At 37.6% G+C, this 17,165-nt stretch overlaps 1 protein-coding gene across 4 annotated transcripts in view; it reads left to right on the top strand.

Annotated features, from left to right (window-relative positions):
* Nucleotides 1–17,165, top strand: part of COL12A1 (collagen type XII alpha 1 chain) — a 123,191-nt gene that overhangs the window by 65,691 nt on the left and 40,335 nt on the right. For all 4 annotated transcript variants that reach the window (XM_025382190.1, XM_025382191.1, XM_025382194.1 and 1 more), the window contains 13 exons: nucleotides 2,847–2,986; nucleotides 3,228–3,360; nucleotides 3,468–3,488; nucleotides 4,226–4,368; nucleotides 6,952–7,081; nucleotides 7,808–7,947; nucleotides 8,380–8,509; nucleotides 9,731–9,873; nucleotides 10,833–10,962; nucleotides 11,894–12,036; nucleotides 13,684–13,813; nucleotides 15,633–15,752; nucleotides 16,842–16,988. In XM_025382190.1, the coding sequence (XP_025237975.1) occupies nucleotides 2,847–2,986; nucleotides 3,228–3,360; nucleotides 3,468–3,488; nucleotides 4,226–4,368; nucleotides 6,952–7,081; nucleotides 7,808–7,947; nucleotides 8,380–8,509; nucleotides 9,731–9,873; nucleotides 10,833–10,962; nucleotides 11,894–12,036; nucleotides 13,684–13,813; nucleotides 15,633–15,752; nucleotides 16,842–16,988 (1,650 nt within the window). The remainder of the gene's footprint in view (nucleotides 1–2,846; nucleotides 2,987–3,227; nucleotides 3,361–3,467; nucleotides 3,489–4,225; nucleotides 4,369–6,951; nucleotides 7,082–7,807; nucleotides 7,948–8,379; nucleotides 8,510–9,730; nucleotides 9,874–10,832; nucleotides 10,963–11,893; nucleotides 12,037–13,683; nucleotides 13,814–15,632; nucleotides 15,753–16,841; nucleotides 16,989–17,165) is intronic.

Raw genomic sequence — 17,165 nt, 5'->3', positions numbered from 1 at the left:
GAGATTGTGTGCTGTCAGATTTCAGAGGAAGGGGTGACTGCACTGTGAGTGGAGTGCGGGGGGAGACAGGCAGCCTGCCCAGACCCTGCTTCCTGCAGCTCCTGGAGATGTCCGTTCCTCTCCCTCTTGTGGTGTCTCCATAGTATTTAATGCAATCATTATTGCCTGTTGGTCTTTTGCTATGGATTCTACTTCCCCCTTGCTCTCTCCTAACGAAGGAAGAGACATTTTGCTCAACTTTGTATCTCCAGTGCCTGGCACATAATAACTTAATCCAGTGCTCAGCCCATTACATAATGCAAATAGCAGTAAAGAAACATTAAGGCCTAGAGCCAGCAGTGTTCCAGACAAAAATAATGGGAGCTGTATATGTAGTTTTAAATTTTCTGGTGTCCACATTAAATAAGGCAAAAATAGATGGATGAAATTAATTTTGATAATGTTTTATTTAACCCAGTAGATCCAAATATATCCATTATAATTTCATTAGCTATAATTATATGGTATAATAATTATTAACGAGGCATTTTACCTTTTTTCTGTAACAGGTCTTCAAAATCCAGTGTGTATTTTACACTTAGAGCACATCTCAATTCAGACTAGCCACATTTTAAGTGCTCAATAGCCAACTACATGTGGGTAGTGGTTTCCATAGTGGACAGCACAGGTCTAGAGAATTTAAGCAACTTGCCCAGCCACATCCTGTAATCTATTGATGGGACTGATACTATAGTCTGGAACCTTTTCCTCCTTTCCAGAAAATTCCTCACTAAAGGCTCAATAGCATGGTTTTTAGTGCCTAGCTGCCTATACCTAATTAGGGCATCTTGTCAAATGTTATAACCTGCTTTTTTTTTTTTTTTTTTTTGAGACAGAGTCTCACTCTGTTGCCCAGGCTGAAGTGCAGTGGCCTGATTTAGGCTCACTGCAAGCTCTACCTCCCAGGTTCACGACATTCTCCTGCCTCAGCCTCCCGAGTAGCTGGGACTACAGACACCCGCCACTGCACCTGCCCGGCTAATTTTTTGTATTTTTAGTAGAGATGGGGTTTCACCGTGTTAGCCAGGATGGTCTCGATCTCCTGACCTCATGATCTGCCTGCCTCAGCCTCCCAAAGTGCTGGGATTACAGGCTTGAGCCACTGCGCCCGACCATAACCTGCTTCTTAACTTCAGACATATCTACTTCTCCCTTTTTGACTCTGCTATTTTCTTACCATTTTAGATCTCTTAGCAATTTCATTTGTTTTCTTGGCTTAAGTTCTTACCTGGTAAGGGTCATAGCTGGAGCTGAGAATTGATGCATATGCATCAGTAGACTGACAGCTTTGCATAAAAATAACATAACAGGTGTAGTGAACAGAAAAGGAAGTCAGGAAGAAAGGCTAGTGAGACAGGTAATTTAGTATAGTAGATTAATATTTTTAATATATATTTTCAAACCTTAAGATTTCCAAATAATTTTCAGATACGTTTAAAGTACATTCTTAATAGCGGCTTTGTTTTGCAGTTGTGCTGGTGGAAATAGTACCACTCTCTTTATCTCAATGGGCCTTTTCATTGTAATTATTAGAACACATTTTTAATGGCTCTGGGTTTTGTGTAATTAGCTTTGATTACCAAATAAAGAGAGAAATAAGTGACAATGAAAGCTCAGGAATGGTGGCAGACATAAAAAATGCTTGTGCTGCAAAACAGCCAGAGGACCTGGTCAATGGAGGGGCTGTGAAAGGGGATTTCAGCAGTCATTTGGGTCTCCAGGTGTTCAGTTGTCTGAACAGGGTCAGCATGTTCTGTTTCATATCATGTTTAAGGTTGGTGATCTATAGGAAGAAGCTACGTGTGTGTGTTACCTGGATCGTAACATGCTCAGAGTTCCATTCCTGTGACAATACTCCTAGATTGGAATTCACTGTATGTGTAGCAGTATGTATGTATGTTCTAATCAATTGTCAGAGTGCAATACTTTAGTGTTGTTTACAGCTAGACAGACATTCTCATTTTTAAACTGCAGTGGTATGTGTGGTTTTTAAAAATAAAAATGAAACTATTTCCTTTGGGTATCAGAACAACAAATTATGAACAATAAATGAATAACTATTTCCTTGAGAATCATCTTTAATGTATAATATGTTAGCATACCTAGTTTATGACATTCTTAGTTAAGAAGGACTTCTTAACCTGGAGTCTATGTATGTCTCTGGGGTTATTGATAGACTGGAGAAGGTCCATTAACTCTGATATGTAGGCCGAGTTTGTGCTTTGTGTATTGTGTATTGCTGTGTAAAAGAGTCCATGGTGTTGATTTGATTCCGGTGGCTCAAGCCTGTAATCCCAGCACTTTGGGAGGCCGAGACAGGCGGATTACGAGGTCAGGAGATCGAGACCATCCTGGCTAACACGGTGAAACCCCGTCTCTACTAAAAACTACAAAAAAAAAACTAGCCGGGCGAGGTGGTGGGCGCCTGTAGTCCCAGCTACTCGGGAGGCTGAGACAGGAGAATGGCGTGAACCCGGGAGGCGGAGCTTGCAGTGAGCTGANAGGGGGCAGAAGCCCCGCAGCCCCCCCCCCCCCCCCAGACCCCAGAGCAGAAGGAGACTCCGTCTCAAAAAAAAAAAAAAAAAAAAAAATCATCATTTAAATAGAATATCCTTAATAACGTATTATATCCACAGAATGCTTGCAGTTTTCAGAGCTCTAGGAATTGGTAAAATATTTGGTTCTAAGCAATGTATTCAATCAGTTTTCAGATGTCCATTAATATAAAACAAGGAAGTTTTATTATATTAAATTGCATTTGTAGCTCACATTCAAAAACTTAGTCTGCTTGCCTTTTCTCATGATAGGACCCGTGCCAGCCCCAACAAACCTAAGGATTACTGAAGTAACATCAGAGGGTTTCAGAGGGACCTGGGATCATGGAGCTTCAGATGTGTCTCTCTACAGAATAACTTGGGCACCTTTTGGAAGCTCAGATAAGATGGAGGTAGTTAACTCTCTTTATCTTTCTCTTTGTCTTTCATGTCCCATTTAATTTGTAAGGAAGCTTACTTTAAAGAAGTATTACTTTTGTTGTCAATAAGCATTTATTGACATTTGAGCTCATGACATGCATCAGAGCAGGAGGAACATCTGGCTAAATAATGTAAACAAACTGACATTGAGTGTGTATGATGTAAGTGGAGACTTATTTTTGCGTGGATATGTTTTTGTCCTCTTTCTCCAAGACCATCTTAAATGGAGATGAAAATACTTTGATGTTCGAAAACCTGAATCCCAACACCGTCTATGAAGTTTCCATTACTGCCATCTATCCTGATGAGTCAGAAAGTGATGACCTGATTGGCAGTGAGCGCACATGTAGGTGTTTAGCTTTCAAATAGGACATTGATATTTTAAAGTTAATTTTTAAAAAATAGGGCTACAGCTATATTAGTAATGTGTCCCCAAATTCTGTTTTCTTTTAGTGCCTATCTTAACAACACAAGGTAAGAATTTAATTTGCTGAATTGTTTGAATGAACAAATAATGAATGAATGTATGAATGAAAAGTACCATAAAATACATTATAAATAGGTTATCTGCTTTTAAATCCTAAGATGTTCATTGAGAACTCTTTTAAGTAGGCTTTTCTTGAAAAACTTTGCTTTGCTACTACTTGTTTTGGAGTGTATTGATCAGCTTGGGGTGCCATCACAAAAGATTAGACTGGATGGCATAAATAACAGAAATTTATATTCTCACAATTCTGGAGGCTGAGAAGTCCAAGACCAAGGTGCTATTCAATTCGTTTCTGGATGATGGCTTTCCTCCCGGCTTATAGCTAGCCAGCCCTTTCTCAGTCTCTCTCACTTTCTCACTCTCTCACATGGTGGAGAGAGAGAGAATAAGCTGTCTCATGTCTCTTCTTACACAGACTAATCCCATTATGGCAGCCCCACCCTCATGACCTAATCTAACCCTAATTATCACCCAAGGGCCCCATCTTTAAATACCATCATATTGGAAGTTGGAACTTCTACATGTCATGTTTGTGGGGACAGAAACAAAATGAAAGTCCATACTAAGGAGTCATTTAAGAATCAATAACCATTTTTATTAGGGGGTCAAATTTAATTATAAACCCAGAGGCATAGAATTCTCTGGTTGCCTTGGGAGCTGTATATATTTTAGGGGGAGGCATTGTTCTGTCTGCTTACTTTGTTTTTCAACAACCTTCTTTCAGCTCCCAAAAGTGGCCCACGAAACCTTCAAGTGTACAATGCAACATCTAACAGCTTGACTGTTAAGTGGGATCCTGCTAGTGGTCGTGTGCAGAAATATAGGATCACTTATCAGCCTTCCACAGGGGAAGGCAATGAGCAAACGGTAATTTTTAAATAAAAATTATAACTTGGATAAATTCTACCCATTTCTTTTCAAACTCTTTTTCCCCCTCAGTGTTTAGTTAGTCATACTTACTTTTTAAGGGATATTAAGATTTATTGCATTGGATGGATCATCTGACTCTTTAGCTGGCACTCCACGTGGAGTGCCATCATGGAGACTCAATGGATGTTCTCATGAGAGATGATAGTTGCTCTTCCTCATAGCCCCAAAGCAAGAGGCATGTGCCTCAATGCATCCATAGTTCCTTTAAAAACTATTAGTGCTAGATTATCCACGAAGATATCCAGATAGTTTTTGTATCTGTGTCGACCTTCCATTCCTCTCTCTAACTTAATCAAGTGCTGAAAGTTTGCTAAACTTACCTATAATGTTTAGTTTCTATTTATCTGATTTTTTTCCTGTTTTTTTTTTGCATGTCATAGGCTATCTTCTAGATCTGGTGTTTCTAGGTATGGAAGCCTGTTAACCTAATTTACACTGTTTTTCATTTTTCTGTTATCCAAATGGAGGTCCCCAAGAAAGATGATAGGACTGTAAACTCAGTCTTCATCCTCTTTCTCTTCCAAGTCTTTCATTATTTAATAGAACCTTTTTCCATTTTACCTCCCTTACTTTAGTTCTGTGGTTTGGGGCTTTCTACAACTTTGCCTTTTGTAAACTATGTAATTAGAACTGCATGTATTATCCTAGGTCAGGAAGCCCCATGATTTTTACATAGGTATGATTATGTTTTCTGATTTATTTCAAAATAAATCTCCAGTTTTGATGAGGTACAGAGTTTTATTGACTTTTTTGGCTATAATATTTTTATATATAGCCTTAGAGACACATGTGTTATTAACCTTTAATCATCTGACTTGCCAAGCTCAAGCAAATGGGTCATATCTCTTATCAGTTTAGAGGTATTAGCCAAGGTAGAGGTTGGCATTAATCTAAGGTTTGTGGTTAAAGATCTCTGATAGTACCCAGTTAGTAAGCTTAGCCGAATCAGAAACCTTCCCATCTCTAGTGTGACTTTGAGTTGGTCTTTTGAGGCTTTTATAGCTCCAGTCTTAGGTAGTATGATGCATTTGGACTGAGTATTTGTTTGTTTTAGGTAAATAGATTATCATTAATAAACTTAATATCAACTGTAATCAATAGATTTTTATATGAAAATAAGATAAGACAAATTAGATGGACTGATATATTAATTTCAGAAACGGAACTTCTTTTTTTTCTATGGCATGCCAGATTTTGGTAAAACTACAAGTCAGGAGAAGTTTGTTCTTAGCATTTCCTATCTTGGGAACATTGATGTTCCAGCTGCTTCTCCTGAGTCTCTTTTACTGTCTTCCAGCTGTTTGTTATCATAAAGAGTCTCATAAACTTATCCTCTCGAAAGTATGAAGCCCTTAAGCTTTGTTAGTCTTTGGGGTACTTGGATTTTAATGCTAGTCCATGAAATCATGACAATGATGAATAACTGATGCTAGAATTATTTTGGGGAGCTGGATGGGAGAGGTAGGTAGATGCCCCTCTGCTTACTCATAAGGGCAGTTCTCCTAAGTAGGCTTTCAGATTTGTTATGCATCAGGTTTTTATCAAAATGGCTTATACTGTTATTGATACTTTTCTCTCATAACCTCAAATATGAAATTTGTTAAAATTAGCCATGGTAGTTCAGTTTGTCCATATTGAGGATGATGACCGTGATTCACTGGGTTTTTCTCTGGAATTCAGACTACTTGAGTGGATAGGTGCTAAGTTGGAAACATCTGGTTTCTTCTAGCACATCCAGCCATCTACATGTGCACTCATTTTGGGCAGTGTGCCATTTTCATGCGATTTTAATTAGTATGACATAAACATCTGAATTCGGTAGACTGTTAATAAATTGTACAAATTTTCTTTCAACAAGATAGCTAGATGGCCTTAAGTAACGAATAAAAACTTTAAGCTTCATAATTAGAGTAAATTGAAAAGCTTCATACCACAGGGCTGGTATGATGGAGACAACTGGAAACCCCTGATCGAGTGTGGCCTGGCAAAAGGTCTGGTCATGTTGTTAACACAACTAAGGCTGTTAGAGTGACAGTGTTCTTGGGGGAAACACCAAAAGCTTTATACTGTATGCTGAATCATTTTAATGTGTTTGTAAAGCAAATAAAAACATCTGTTAAAAAAGTAAGAATAATATTAAGTGATGTGGAGCCTCTAAAATTATGCAATTCTTTGGTATCTTAAAGTCTCTTTGTAGCTCATTTATGATTAATGCCTTTTTTTTTTTTTGAAGTTCTGTGAAATGTGTTTTGGATGAAATTTTGCAGTGCTGGTGGCTAGCAAGTTGAAATATCTTTTTGGGGTCACCAGTTTAAAGCTTGGAATTCTTTTTATGATTTGAGGTGCATATTTTACATTTAAAATTATACCATAAGATGTATTTTAAACCTTTGCTGTGGTTCGTAATTCTAGAACTGGACAAGGGTCTCAAACAGCTTCCCTGTAGAAAGAGCTTTTTCTAACAGATTAGTGAGATGGAGAGAGCAAGGCTAACACTTACCAAGACCCTTTTTACTCAAGACCACAATAGGAGGACGGCAGAACAGTGTGGTCCTGCAGAAACTGAAGCCAGACACTCCTTACACTATCACCGTATCCTCTCTGTATCCTGATGGTGAAGGAGGTCGGATGACGGGAAGAGGCAAGACCAGTAAGTGAAACCTGAGTTCCTATAGCTTCTTTAATAGCTACTATTAGAATGGAATCATCTCTTTATCTGGAAACACTGGGGTGACACAAAGTTTTACTAATATTTAAAAATTCATGTACAAAGAATATTAATAGTTTATTTATTTATTTTTTTTGAGACGGAGTCTCGCTGTGTTGCCCAGGCTGGAGTGCAGTGGCATGATCTTGGCTAACTGCAACCTCCGCCTCCCGGGTTCAAGCGATTCTCCTGTCTCAGGCTCCCGAATAGCTGGGATTACAGGCGCCCACCACCACACCTGGCTAATTTTTTATATTTTTGATAGAGATGGAGTTTCACCATGTTGGTCAAGCTGGTCTCGAACTCCTGACCTCAAGTGATCTGCCTGCCCCGGCCTCCCAAAGTGCTGGGATTACAGGCATGAGCCACTGTGCCTGGCCATATTAATAGTTTTTAACATCCTTGCTTGGAATTATTTGTCTCTATTTGTGGAGAAAGATGTTACTTTCTAGGATAGAAAGGTGCTCTAAGACAAAAATGTCATGTGGATAGATGAGACATATGCATCAGACCGACACAGACACAGTAAGTGTCATTTATTCACTACTTCAACAAATGTTTGTGTGGTGCCTGCTATGTTCTAGGGTGCCTGGGAGATATCAGTGAATCTGTGTTCATGTGTGCTTGATTGTTAGCACTATACTGTGATGGGATTTCTGTGCATTTCAGAACCTCTAAACACTGTAAGGAACCTAAGAGTGTATGACCCTTCTACCAGCACCTTGAATGTCCGCTGGGACCATGCAGAGGGAAATCCTCGTCAGTACAAGCTCTTCTATGCACCAGCAGCAGATGGTCCAGAGGAACTGGTAATTATTTCTTGTAGTAAAAAATGCTAATTTGTTTAAATGGTAGCTGAGTGATTTAAAAGTGGAACTGAAGGAGTTAACCAGTTTACTTTAGAGTGAAGAATTTCATATTCATTTAATAAGACTTGATAGAGGGTAAATAGTTGATGCCTCAGAGCCTGGGTAACAGGGATTGGGACCAGGATTCTTCCCCCTGGTCAGGGGAAGAAGTAGCCATTCTGGGAAGTTCTAAATGGGGAGTATTGGGTGGTTGGAGGGGTATAGGGAAATATGTAACCTCTTGTAACAGGTCACGTGGGGGCACATTATTACATCCTAATATTACAGAACCTGCTTCTTGACTTGGTCTTGAGTTGGTATTGTATTATTTGAATTATTATTTCTTTCACAGATTTTTCAAGTCAGTGCTTTATGTTTTATTAAAATATTTAGGTTCCAATCCCCGGGAATACCAATTATGCCATTCTTAGGAATCTCCAGCCAGATACTTCGTACACTGTGACGGTAGTTCCCGTTTATACTGAAGGTGATGGGGGACGCACATCAGATACTGGAAGGACATGTAAGTAATAAGGCCAAAAAATTAATTTTTCATCATAAATGTTGCTTTTCATTATAAAGGCCATAAAGGCCCATTAAAGAGGATTAGGAAAATTTGGTGTGATAGAATTAAAAACATAAAAATTAGCCATAGTTTACCTTCCTAACACCAAATGTTAACATTTTGTGAAATAACAAATCTATAATAGCATCTTCTTTTGAAATGATAATTTTAGGATTTGTAAAAGTGCATATAATCATCAGTATACTACTTTGCTTAATCTCTTTCATTGACAAAAATTCATCGAGCTTTGCTTTATGCTTTATAAATTGTTGTGAAGGACTGTTTATAATTGGCTTTCATAGTGCAAATTGTTGACATCTGTTCGGCACATTACTTAATTTCATATGTCTTTGGTTTGTTTGTTGAAGTGCTTTTTTGATTTTAAAATCTGTATGCTTTCATTTAGAAAGCCGTTTATAGTGGTTTTACTGTTTTTTTTTTTTTTTTAGTATTGCTTAAAGGCTTTTGTGCAGATTTAGAAATACTTCTTTGGCTTTAAAAATATACTTGCTGATGGTTAAAAGGAACCAAGCATGGATGTCTTCTTTTGGTAAAAGATTAGTGGTCTAGGAAGATGATGTTATGGGTTAAATTAGAGTTTGGAATTAGTACATCAATTTAATTGGTAGGTTTTTCTAAGTTCCTATTGGGGCACTTAATTGAGAACTGGGTATATCTTATTTTTCTCTCCTTTTACCTTTTCTGTTAATCACAAAGATATTGAGTAGCAATTGTTAAATGAAGAAGTAATGAATGGTTATAACTAGCTGACCGAATCAGATGAGCTTAATGGCTGTTGTCAGATTTTACTTAGAAGGCAGACTCTTAGAAAATGTCTCTTCTTCCTCTCTCCATTACCTATATTGGAAAACTGAAACTACTTTTCCTATTTCTTTTCTCTATCCCATGACCCTTTATGGCCAATCCAGTTCCACCACTTTTATTAACTTGTTTTTAATTGAATACAATGTTGCTTCCTTATAGACAAAGGCCATGCTTGCTAACTTTAACTAAATTTGGATTTGGAGAGTTTTAATCTGCCTTTGTGTGTAGGTAATTAGAAATATAAAGAAGATAGCATTTTGTCCTGTTACAGAATGTAGGTTCTGGAAAAGTGATACAAAAACTTGAGATAAATAAACAGACGTAAGAAATAGATGTTGGCCTTCATTTCCTCAGTGATGAGAGGACTGGCAAGAAATGTCCAAGTATACAATCCTACACCTAACAGCCTCGATGTTCGCTGGGACCCTGCACCAGGACCTGTGCTGCAGTATCGCATTGTGTATTCCCCTGTGGATGGCACAAGACCCTCAGAATCTGTAAGTAATTTTGTCATGGAAACTGCATTTCCTGATGAATGTAGTCACATGTTTGTGTCATGTTTGATAACCTGGGAGAACACAAACCACAAACATGCCGGTGTATAATACTTAAATTATTGTTTTTGATGACTTGAGGTAGGTGTATTAATTATAGGATTAGTAAGAATAAAAAGAATTTTGGGAAAATGTGAATTAGTTGGATGGGTTAAAAACCCAGTAATAAATGTAAATAATTGCTAGACCTTGTCAGTATGTCTTTGTTATGAAAATATTTTAAAATTTACCTTCACTAGTTCTTACAAATTGCCCAATCTATCTTTAATTCATAACATTATTCAGTTTTGTAAGTAGGCTAACAATTTAGAAATCAGAAATTGCTAATTTCAATAAGCATAGTATCAGAATACCTATGGGAAAGTAAATGTATAAACTAATTTAACTCATAAGTCTTTGCAAAAATAAACAATGTTGATGAAGATAAACAAATGATAAATAATATATGCATTTGATAAGAACATTGATTTTCATGTCCATGTATGGTAGAACATATTAAGACAACTTTACCTGTATGCATTGCAGGGAGTCTCTATTTCAACACAAAATCTCCCCCACCACAAGTAAGAGTCCCCATTCTTGTGTGTATTTAACATGCAGGATGTTTTTTGAGGAAATATCATGAGCCTTGCATGTTATATTTGAGAATCTTTATAATAAATATAAATGGAGATAACTGAAGCTACTAAGGGTCAAGGATGAGGTCACTTTTTTTGGAAAGGGAGTTTCTGAGGACAAATTTTGTTTAGTGATATCGTCTGGGTGGATCTCATGGAGAAGCACAGTTGGCTTCTGATGTGGCTGGGCTCAACATTTTATTGTAAATACTATTGTGATGACTAACTGAAGACTTGGTAAGCATTTGAGTTGTCAGGCAGAATTTGGCATTTCCTCCCCTGCAGATAGTGGTGCCAGGAAACACACGCATGGTGCATCTGGAGCGGCTGATTCCGGACACACTCTATTCCGTGAACCTTGTGGCTCTATACTCAGACGGAGAGGGAAATCCCAGCCCTGCCCAGGGCCGAACGCGTGAGGCAGAAATCCTTTCTCCATTCCATTCCCTTGTAGCTAGATAGGCAGGGCTTCTCTGATTGAGTGACGGGTGGGAGCGGGGTGGTGAGAGATGGGTGCTTTCTGCCTGGGATCCCCTACCTTCACATTCCAGGCGAAAACACTGGGTCTGTGACTGTTGTTTATGTGACGTGAACTTCATCTGTTCGTGTTCTCATTTGGGACATGAGTGAAGGAGGGGTTTTTCCCCTTTTTCTCCTCTTCTACCCTGCATCTTCCTTTTTTCCCTCTTTCTAGTCTGCAGTGAGTCTTCTTACCAAATGGGGACTTTGGAAAAGTGAGGGTTTAGTCGTTATGTTTTATCGAATAGATATAGTTATAGTGGTTAAAATAATTCTCCTTTTTCCTAGTCTACCTTTCTTTTTCTTTTTTCTTTTTTTTTTTTTTTTGAGACGGAGCCTGTATCTGTCGCCCAGGCTGGAGTGCAGTGGTGCGATCTCAACTCACTGCAACCTCCGCCTCCCGGGTTCACTCCATTCTCCTGCCAAGTAGCTGGGACTACAGATGCCTGCCACAACGCCCGGCTGATTTTTTGTGTTTTTGGTAGAGACGGGGTTTCACCGGGTTAGCCAGGATGGTCTCGATCTCCTGATCTCGTGATCCACCCGCCTCGTCCTCCAAAAGTGCTGGGATTACAGGCGTGAGCCACTGCGCCTGGCCTAGTCTACCTTTCAAAGCTAGCTCTAGGTCACTGAAAGTTCAGCATGTAACCATAGCTCTGAAATACACTGTTTATGATTTCACGTTAAAACCATAAATGTGTATTTTATTATATGGGAGGAAACATCCGAGTGAATGGTGAATGAAACACATGCAAGCAACCTCCTTAATCTGGCCTAGGTAATGCTCACAGGCAGACAACAAACTCTATTGTATTTTATTTATTTAGTACCACGGAGTGGACCAAGGAACCTGAGAGTGTTTGGTGAAACAACCAATAGCCTTTCGGTAGCCTGGGATCATGCTGACGGGCCAGTTCAGCAGTACAGGATCATCTATTCTCCCACTGTTGGTGATCCAATTGATGAATATGTAAGTCTAATACTCATTTATTGGCACATTTTATCATCTTAGCTGAATGGACGGTGAAGTTAAACTTCTTTAGAGGTATGCTGTGAGTACAGTTGAGTCCTTGATAGTCACACTTTATGATTTTTCTCTGACATGACTTTGGGATCACTCAAAGGTGCTTAGTCTTTCTGGCCTCCCATACCACAGAGAAGCACTGTCTTTGGGTTCATTTTTATTCTAAAGACAGATAGGAAAACTATCTTATTGCATGATTAACTGAACATTTCTAACCACCTAATGACACCACAGGAACCAAGTTTAGTGAAATATGATACCTATCATTCTGGAATGTCTAAGTTAATATTCAAATAGTGTATTTATCCAAATCTTAGCCTTTTCTCAAATCTAATTCCTCTACAAGGTCTCCCTTAAATATTTCAGTGTTAATTGATCTCTCTTTTCTTTAAGCTTAACATTTTGTGGTACACATTAGTTTTGTAATATACATACTCTCCTATTAGCTTCAAACTTTTTGAGTGTCATAGTTTGTCTTTCCAGAACCAGATTCAAGTTTCTGGCAGCCCTCACTATGCACATCTATTTGTTATGAGTGGAAAAATGGAAAAACTACTTTATTTGAAATTTAGTGATTAATTGCTGCGATACGCTTGCAGAATATTGCACAAGATGTTGATTGTAAATTAGGTCTGTGGCTTGCCATCTTTTTACCACATAGATTGTCTTAGATAATTTTCCTTCCCTGAGCCCCATGTGATGAAATATTTCATCTACTGGAACTTGATATAGTAACCTTTAATTCAAGTCCCTACTTTTATTAATAAGAAACACATGTAACTACCATTTATAGTTTCTGATCAAAATGTGATAAACAGTACTACTATAGTTAGTTTGCCAAAGCAGAGAAACTCATGGTTAGTGTTTGTGCAACCTTGCCATGGGCAAATAAGTAATTTCCCTTTACTTTCTGAAAACATTAAGAATACAATTTATCATTTGTAGTTATAGGACTCCAGGCCAGGATTCACTGGCATACCTTATCCATGTTGTTTGTAGAAACAAAACATAGGCTTAGAAAGATTGAGATGTCTGGTTCATTTCTTCTTTGAAGAGGTAGTTGAATGTATTCCCATCTTTTTCAGCTAACTAGTATCAGCCAAACTGATATTTTTGAGGCCAGAAACTTCGTCAATTTTTGCTCACCAGTGGATTCTCAGTAGCTAATACCTGTCCCACTGTGCCTGGCCCGCAGTGGGTACTGGGTACATATTTGTACATGAAAGCAGAACATGTGATGATGAGATCTGAAGGAAACAAACTTACTACTGAGTGCTGGAGTACTCAGTAAGGTGTTCTGAAGTGCTGTACATGGCACTGCTTTTAATACAGTTTTCTTCAGAGATGTTAAGTCACATGGCTGTTAAGTGGCTGATCTGGGGTTTGAACCCAGATCTGTCTGACTCTAAAACCACTCTCCTATGCTGCAGAGAAGAAGTGAAGATAGTTTTTCTTGTCATGAGCATTGTGCAGCAAAAATAAAATGTGAAAAAAACTACTATTACTGTTTATGGGAATACATAAAACAATATTGTCTTTTGATCTGGAAGTCTTTTAGATGGTAGTACATTTATAATTTAACTTCCTTTATAGACCACAGTCCCAGGCAGAAGAAATAATGTAATACTGCAGCCCCTGCAACCTGACACTCCATATAAAATTACTGTTATTGCTGTTTATGAAGATGGAGATGGTGGCCATCTAACAGGAAATGGAAGAACTGGTAAGTGTTTTGTACTCCCCCTTTTTGTTTCTGCTTTGAAATTGTTAAGATCTTAATGTTGCTTTTTTACCTTTTAAAACCTCAAAATTTTATCTTTACCAGTATATCTCAAATACCACACTAATATGGTATTATTTGTATTAGACATTAAATTTTGTCAAAATGATGACATGTGAAAGGAATTTGTTTTTAACTTTTTAATGGTTCACTAAGTGAAGAAAAAGAAGACCATCTGCATATTTTTATTTGCTTAAGATAGTTCTAGTTCTTCTTTGGAAAACCACTGCATATTCTCTGAATAATGTTGCAATTGGTATGGTGTCAGTTAAGGTTATAATTGTTAAGTCAACATAGTATCAGTAAGAAATATTCCATTGTGATTGAATCTTAAGTCATAAATACAGAAGTGAGATGATCAGCAATCATTTTCTGTGTACAAATTTAGCTTTTTCTAAAAAGAAAAATGTATTTTTTATTGTACTAAGCAATTTACATAGAATTATCAACATTCAGACACATTTTTACACTATACTGGTGGTAATTTCTTAGGGTTTAAAAATTCTCTAAGGTGGTTGCTTGCTACAGTCACCTGAGGAGCTTTAAAAATACTTATGCCTGGGTTCCACTCCCAGAGATACTGATGTAACTGTGTGAGGTGTGGGCTGGACCTGCTGATGTTCTCATTAATGTGCAGCAATGGCTGAGAGTCACTAGTTTAGCACAAAGGTAGGATGAACTCTAGATCTGAGTTTTGTTACTGGTAGATACTGGCATTGCTCTTTTATACTTCATTCACCAAAAATCTACTTAAGTAACATGACTTCAGGTTTCTTTCTGCAGTCACTTGCCAAAAGTCTTTTTGAGCTTAAATGATCTTGACAATATTACAGAATTTAAAGAGGTGACATTTGAAAGCTCCTAAGGGAAAAGCAGGGCTAGAGTTGACTCAGCTCAGTCTCTCAAGGTCAAGAATCTCTATTTATTGATATTGTTGTCTACAGGACTGAGTCAATGGAGACTCACATGACTCAAGATGATTTTAACAACTTCACTTTTTAAATTTTTTCAGATTTTTAGACTGTATTTTGGGACTTTCCTGGGGAAAATGGCATATTTCAGAATTTCATGCTTATCAAAATGGATTTTTAAAAACTAGATCTTGTATTTTCCAGGAAGGGCCAAAGTCATGTTTTGTTTCTCTTATGAAAAAAAAGTTTTTCAAGTTGGATTTGTTATTTGCGTAATGCTGTGAATAGTAAACTCAGCAACTACTTAACATGTTACCTGAACAGTATTGATTTTATAAGTTGTGGGCTTGGAGGCAGTATCTCTGGAAGCATTCTAGGTAATGCTGGTGGAGGATAGAGAAGTATAAGGAAAAAGCATTATTAGGTAGCTGTGTGGTTTTGGGCAAATAATATCTTATGTATTTGATGAAGTGGTTGGACTAGATAGTCTCTAAATTGCTTTCTGTTTCTAACAATCTGTAATCTATGACATTCTAAAAATGGTTTGAGATCTCTTTTATTTTCTATAATCCTGAGTCATAGAACGTTTCAGCTCTGGATACTGCTTCCTTCTGAGAAGGCTGTTCTGGAAATCACTAGTTCTTGAGTCTATTTGAGCTGCTGTTTAAATTTGGAAAACTATTCAGCAGTTTTTGAATACTTCAATGCCTTTTATTTGTTTTCTGGATAAAGACATTATGGAATATTATGAAATTGCTCCCACTGGGCTTTCCTACCAATACTTTTAAAGTTCTGTGCTCTCCCTGTGTGCCAATGAAAGGTCAGTAATGTGTGCCAATGTTTGTTTTCAGTGGGACTCCTTCCTCCTCAGAACATACACATCTCTGACGAATGGTATACAAGATTCAGGGTGTCCTGGGACCCTTCACCCTCTCCAGTTCTTGGATATAAAATTGTATATAAGCCAGTGGGTAAGGAAGTGCCTTTGTCATCATAGAAATGCTTTGGAGGGTTATTTGCATATCAGGGTATTTTCTCTTTCATCCCCCACTATTAGGTTCCCCTGAGAGTTCAGGTATCACACCAAGTTTCCTGTCACCAAAGGCAATGTTTTTGGCAATAACATTTTAAGCCAATTATCTTAAATACCATTGTTATTATACGTATAGATGAGATTCTAATTAAATGTCATGACTAAAATGTTTGACTTGGTTCATAAAGTTGCACAAATCAAAGATGCCTGTCTTCAGACATCCTATATGATCATGAAATAATGAATATTCCATCATTATACCTCTGTATTTTCCCCACTATACCCAGGCATTATTTTATTTTGGACATAGATTCCATGCAGTTTATTCATGACAGTCTTGCTTTCAAATCCCCTCTGAAATTTTCACCTAAATTAATATCACCTTGATTAAACTATTTGTTATTTTTGTTTTAATATTCTGTCTATATGCTTAGCGAAACTGGAAGAAAAATGCTCTTCGTACCAAATTTGTTAGGGCATCTTCTATATATCCAGGAAGAGTATGAACTAGAAAAAACATGAAGGAGAGAAGGCGAGAGAAAGGAAATAAAATTTGAACCTATGTAAGAAATAGAAAAAGAACTTCAAAAAGAAAGTGGGGTTGGTAACTAAGGACTTTAGCAGCCAAAGTATGTGGAATGAGGTCCAAGAAAGAAGTTCTTAGATCGTCTCTACAATAAATGAAAAAGTGTCAATTGAACACCTACTATATGCAAAACACTATGTTGGCAAAATAGGGCTTGAGAAAAAAGCTTGAGAATTCATTCACTAAAGAAACATTGATTATATACCTACTATATTCCAAATGCCGTGCTGTGCTTTGAAAATAGGAGGGTGAAGAAATCAGTGTCTGCTTATAGTTTCATATTTGCCATATAATGTAGCTTGTGCTCCAGTGAGTAAGTGCATGAGGACTATGGAATTAATGGTGTTCATGATTCCCTTTGACTGTAGGATCTTTAATTTTATGCAGAATTTCATGCTAGTGATGGCATGTTTCTGTGTATTTTTGTGGTTGTTAATAAAGGTTCCAATGAGCCCATGGAAGCCTTTGTTGGAGAGATGACATCATATACCTTACACAATCTCAATCCCAGCACCACCTACGATGTGAATGTTTATGCTCAATATGATTCTGGACTCAGTGTCCCCTTGACAGATCAAGGCACTACATGTGAGTCATGGATATTTTCATGGTTGTAAGAAAAAGTGTAGTAGAAATTACCAGGTCAGCCTATTCTAATTTTACTGTAATTATACATGTATAATGTAATTATACATGTTCCCTCAGCATTATGTAGGCAGGCTATTTTGTGTCTGGGTAGACAAAATACCTATCCAAATACATAAA

The sequence above is a fragment of the Theropithecus gelada genome, chromosome 4, assembly GCF_003255815.1.
Source record: "Theropithecus gelada isolate Dixy chromosome 4, Tgel_1.0, whole genome shotgun sequence".
Taxonomy (NCBI): Eukaryota; Metazoa; Chordata; class Mammalia; order Primates; family Cercopithecidae; genus Theropithecus; species Theropithecus gelada.
Note: the sequence above shows the minus strand (reverse complement) of the source record. Positions and strands in the feature narration are given on the sequence as shown.